Below are 3,146 nucleotides of genomic sequence, written 5' to 3' on the forward strand. Positions count from 1 at the left end.
CCTTTTTGTCAGTTGGCTAGCAAGTTTGTTTGGGTGTTTCTCCAGTCTGGTCACGTACGATTTTATATGTTTATTAATCGTACGTGACCAGACTTTAACAGAAGTTTTAAAATAACAATACATCATTAACTGGGCATATACAATACAACTAAAGTATGGTACATTGGTCCCCAAGCAAGGACAGCCTGTACCTTGGGTAGCATCTTCTGTTGGATACAATTACATTGTATTTGGTTCCAAGGACTACATATTGTAGTATAAACCATAACATACAAGCTAACATTAGAATCTTATGTGATGATATCACAATAAATGTAAAAGTATGTACTTACAGTGACTGCCATCTGCAGACTTAGCAGAATTTTGTGGATTTACATACAAGTTTTGTAGAAGAACTGTTTGAGAAAATGTTGGTTTATTGTGAATTCTTGAGCATCTGTCTCCATGTCTACATGCTCCAATTTTAAAATAAAACGAACAATTAACTCTGAAAAGAAGACAAATTTCATTAACTTGACTGATTTAAAACACATACAGAGAGTGGAAATTAAAATCAGAAGGAACTTAACCTAAAATAACATGTAATCTAAAAAATTACTGTTTTTACCATTAGTTATTATTAAACTCAAATGACTAAATGATAATTCAAAATGAACTCAAAAAATAAATCACAACTTACTTATCTTTTTCAGTCCCAAATATAGCCGCTAAATATTCGGCCATTCTGAGTTTTTTAGACGCCGATTAAAATAAAGGACATGGACCGCTGAAGTTTTCACATAGATGTCAATAGAAATATAAAGTCAGGAAAATGCTAAAAATATAAATAATAAAATTATGATGACGCTAAAACAAAATGCTTAATCCAGCAAACGATTGAAATCACAATCATGAATCTTGAATCTACTATGCACAGCTACTGTCCATACCACAGATTAAGAATTAGTTTATAGTTACTACAATAGATTATACACTTACATACGGTTACTACCACAGATTAAGAACAAGTTACTATAATCTAGTTACTAGAATTCTACATCCAATTTCCATACTCCATAGTCCACAGACCATACTTATTAGTTTTGTTTTATTAATACTAATTTTGTTTTTCAAAAAAAGTAAAAAAGGCAACTCAGCACTCTGAAAAGGGCTATAAAGAGGTAAATTTATTAAAAGTGTATAATCACAAATAATGGAGTCGCGACTCGTGAATATCACTGAAACGTTAAAAAGTGCCGCTTTTTTGTAGTTTAATCATAATTGTGTTATATTATTAATATAACAAAAAAATTATTTATATTATAGAAATAGTCAGGGCCGTCAACATGGACAATATACATTTAAATACTATATTTATATCTACCGTCAGTTGAGCTCCATCCGCTTGACTAGATACCATAAACTATCAAAAATCATACAACATAATGTTGCCTCCATTATTTCATGCCATACAGTCGGAATTGGGAAAATAAATGAGAGAAAAAAGAAAAAAATACCGCTCGATTGTTTGTGTTGGTCTGGATGCTTATTTGTTAACATAATATGAGTATCGAAAAGGTAGAATACAATGTCCTGTATTGGGTAAAGACATTATAGGCTAAGAATTTAAACAAAAAGAAGAAGAATATTTAAAGTATAACATTAAAGCGTGTCAATAATAATTTATGTTTCTTCTTGCTTTTTTTTCCTTTCTTATAAGTTATAACCATGTCTTATGTCATTACTGCAGTTAAAATTCTTTCCTTTTGTTATATGCTTTGGCGTTACGCCACTATTAATAAAATAGTTAACTCAAATTAAATATGGATAATTCTAAAACTACCACTATCGTTATAGCAGAAACTACAGAGTAAACTTTAAGCTATGTACTAGCAGAACCTGTATTGCATATGTACATACTGTTTGCTATTGAAAACCGAGATGCGACAACCGACTCGTTCAAAAAAAGTACCAAAGAGTATAATTGAAAAGTACTCTATGGACTTGTTCTTGAATTTTGATTTTGTCCTATTCATTGGATCGTGATTCGTGAGTCGTGAGTGTACTGTGTATCCAAATTTGAGGTCTTGTGTCAGACTTCAGAGTACGGTAAAAAAAAAAGAAAAGCAAACGTGTTCTTGGTTATGTGATCATTATAATTAAACGTGTTTTTACTTCATACTTTTTGCAATAATAACTTATTATAAAATCTGTACTTATTGTAATTTCTGCGGTCGAAACTTTAATAATTACGAATGGTGAATGGATATGATAAACTACGACCGGTTATAAGTCGCTGTTTGAAGATATATCAACGAAATAGCTTTTTAATGGAAAGCATATATTAGCACAGCAATAGTAGGTAACGATGTCTTACAATTCCACGCTTGACGAATTCTGCGGATCAAAATTTTGGGTAAGTAGGTCTTTGACCCTAGTAAACAAACTAGAAAAAAAAATAGAAATGGCCGTGGTGACCGTTTCGAACGTAAACTTCAGCTTTGAGTGTATATATATTTCTTAATATTTATACAATATTACCACTTGTAATCATAAAAAATTAAGTAATATTGTTTTGTGTGTAAAAGATTTATCTCAATGATTACGGTTTTATATTTGTACTTTAATTAACATGTAATTACAATTGAAAACCATGAATTGTCTCACGTCTTAATATCTAATACAAACACATAGAGTATCTTAATACTGATGATAATTGAAATATCTCTAGCCATGTGACCATGACCTAAGGCATTTTATTATTTTTAATAAAAAGCATCATGACTAAGAAAACCTGTTTCAATTCATAATAATATGATTGCAACAATACACTTAGAAAAGAACAGACAATTATATAATATAGATTTCAAATATCTATGTTCTTGGAATTATTATTCTAAGATGTATCCATATTTGTGTACTTGTGTATGTATATATGTACTTGAATGTATGGATTCATTAATACAAATTGACCCAAATGTATGAATGGGAAAGCATACCAGTTTGAAATATTTATATTTTCAAATACATGCTACTTGGGAACTTAAATACTGCCTTATATAGTTAAGAAAATATTGTTTTAGTAATGGTTTAAATTGAAATATATATAATACTAGCTGTGCCCCGCGGTTTCACCCGCGTAAGTCCGTATCCCGTAGGAATATCGG

General features: G+C 30.3%; 2 protein-coding genes across 5 annotated transcripts in view; one reads left to right on the top strand and one right to left on the bottom strand.

Annotated features, from left to right (window-relative positions):
* The window catches only part of LOC119834234 (splicing factor U2af 38 kDa subunit), a 4,480-nt gene extending 3,536 nt beyond the window's left edge, over nt 1-944 (bottom strand). The window contains exons 1-2 of the mRNA XM_038358568.1: nt 680-944; nt 333-487 (exon numbers count right to left, since the gene is read on the bottom strand). Of these exons, the coding sequence (XP_038214496.1) occupies nt 333-487; nt 680-723 (199 nt within the window). The 5' untranslated portion in view covers nt 724-944. The remainder of the gene's footprint in view (nt 1-332; nt 488-679) is intronic.
* A 947-nt stretch (nt 945-1,891) lies between these two features.
* LOC119834609 (multidrug resistance-associated protein 1) overlaps nt 1,892-3,146 on the top strand; it is a 39,858-nt gene continuing 38,603 nt past the window's right edge. For all 4 annotated transcript variants that reach the window (XM_038359012.1, XM_038359016.1, XM_038359014.1 and 1 more), the window contains exon 1: nt 1,892-2,395. In XM_038359012.1, coding sequence (XP_038214940.1) covers nt 2,348-2,395 — 48 coding nt within the window. In that variant the 5' untranslated portion in view covers nt 1,892-2,347. The remainder of the gene's footprint in view (nt 2,396-3,146) is intronic.

The sequence above is a fragment of the Zerene cesonia genome, chromosome 19, assembly GCF_012273895.1.
Source record: "Zerene cesonia ecotype Mississippi chromosome 19, Zerene_cesonia_1.1, whole genome shotgun sequence".
NCBI lineage: Eukaryota > Metazoa > Arthropoda > Insecta > Lepidoptera > Pieridae > Zerene > Zerene cesonia.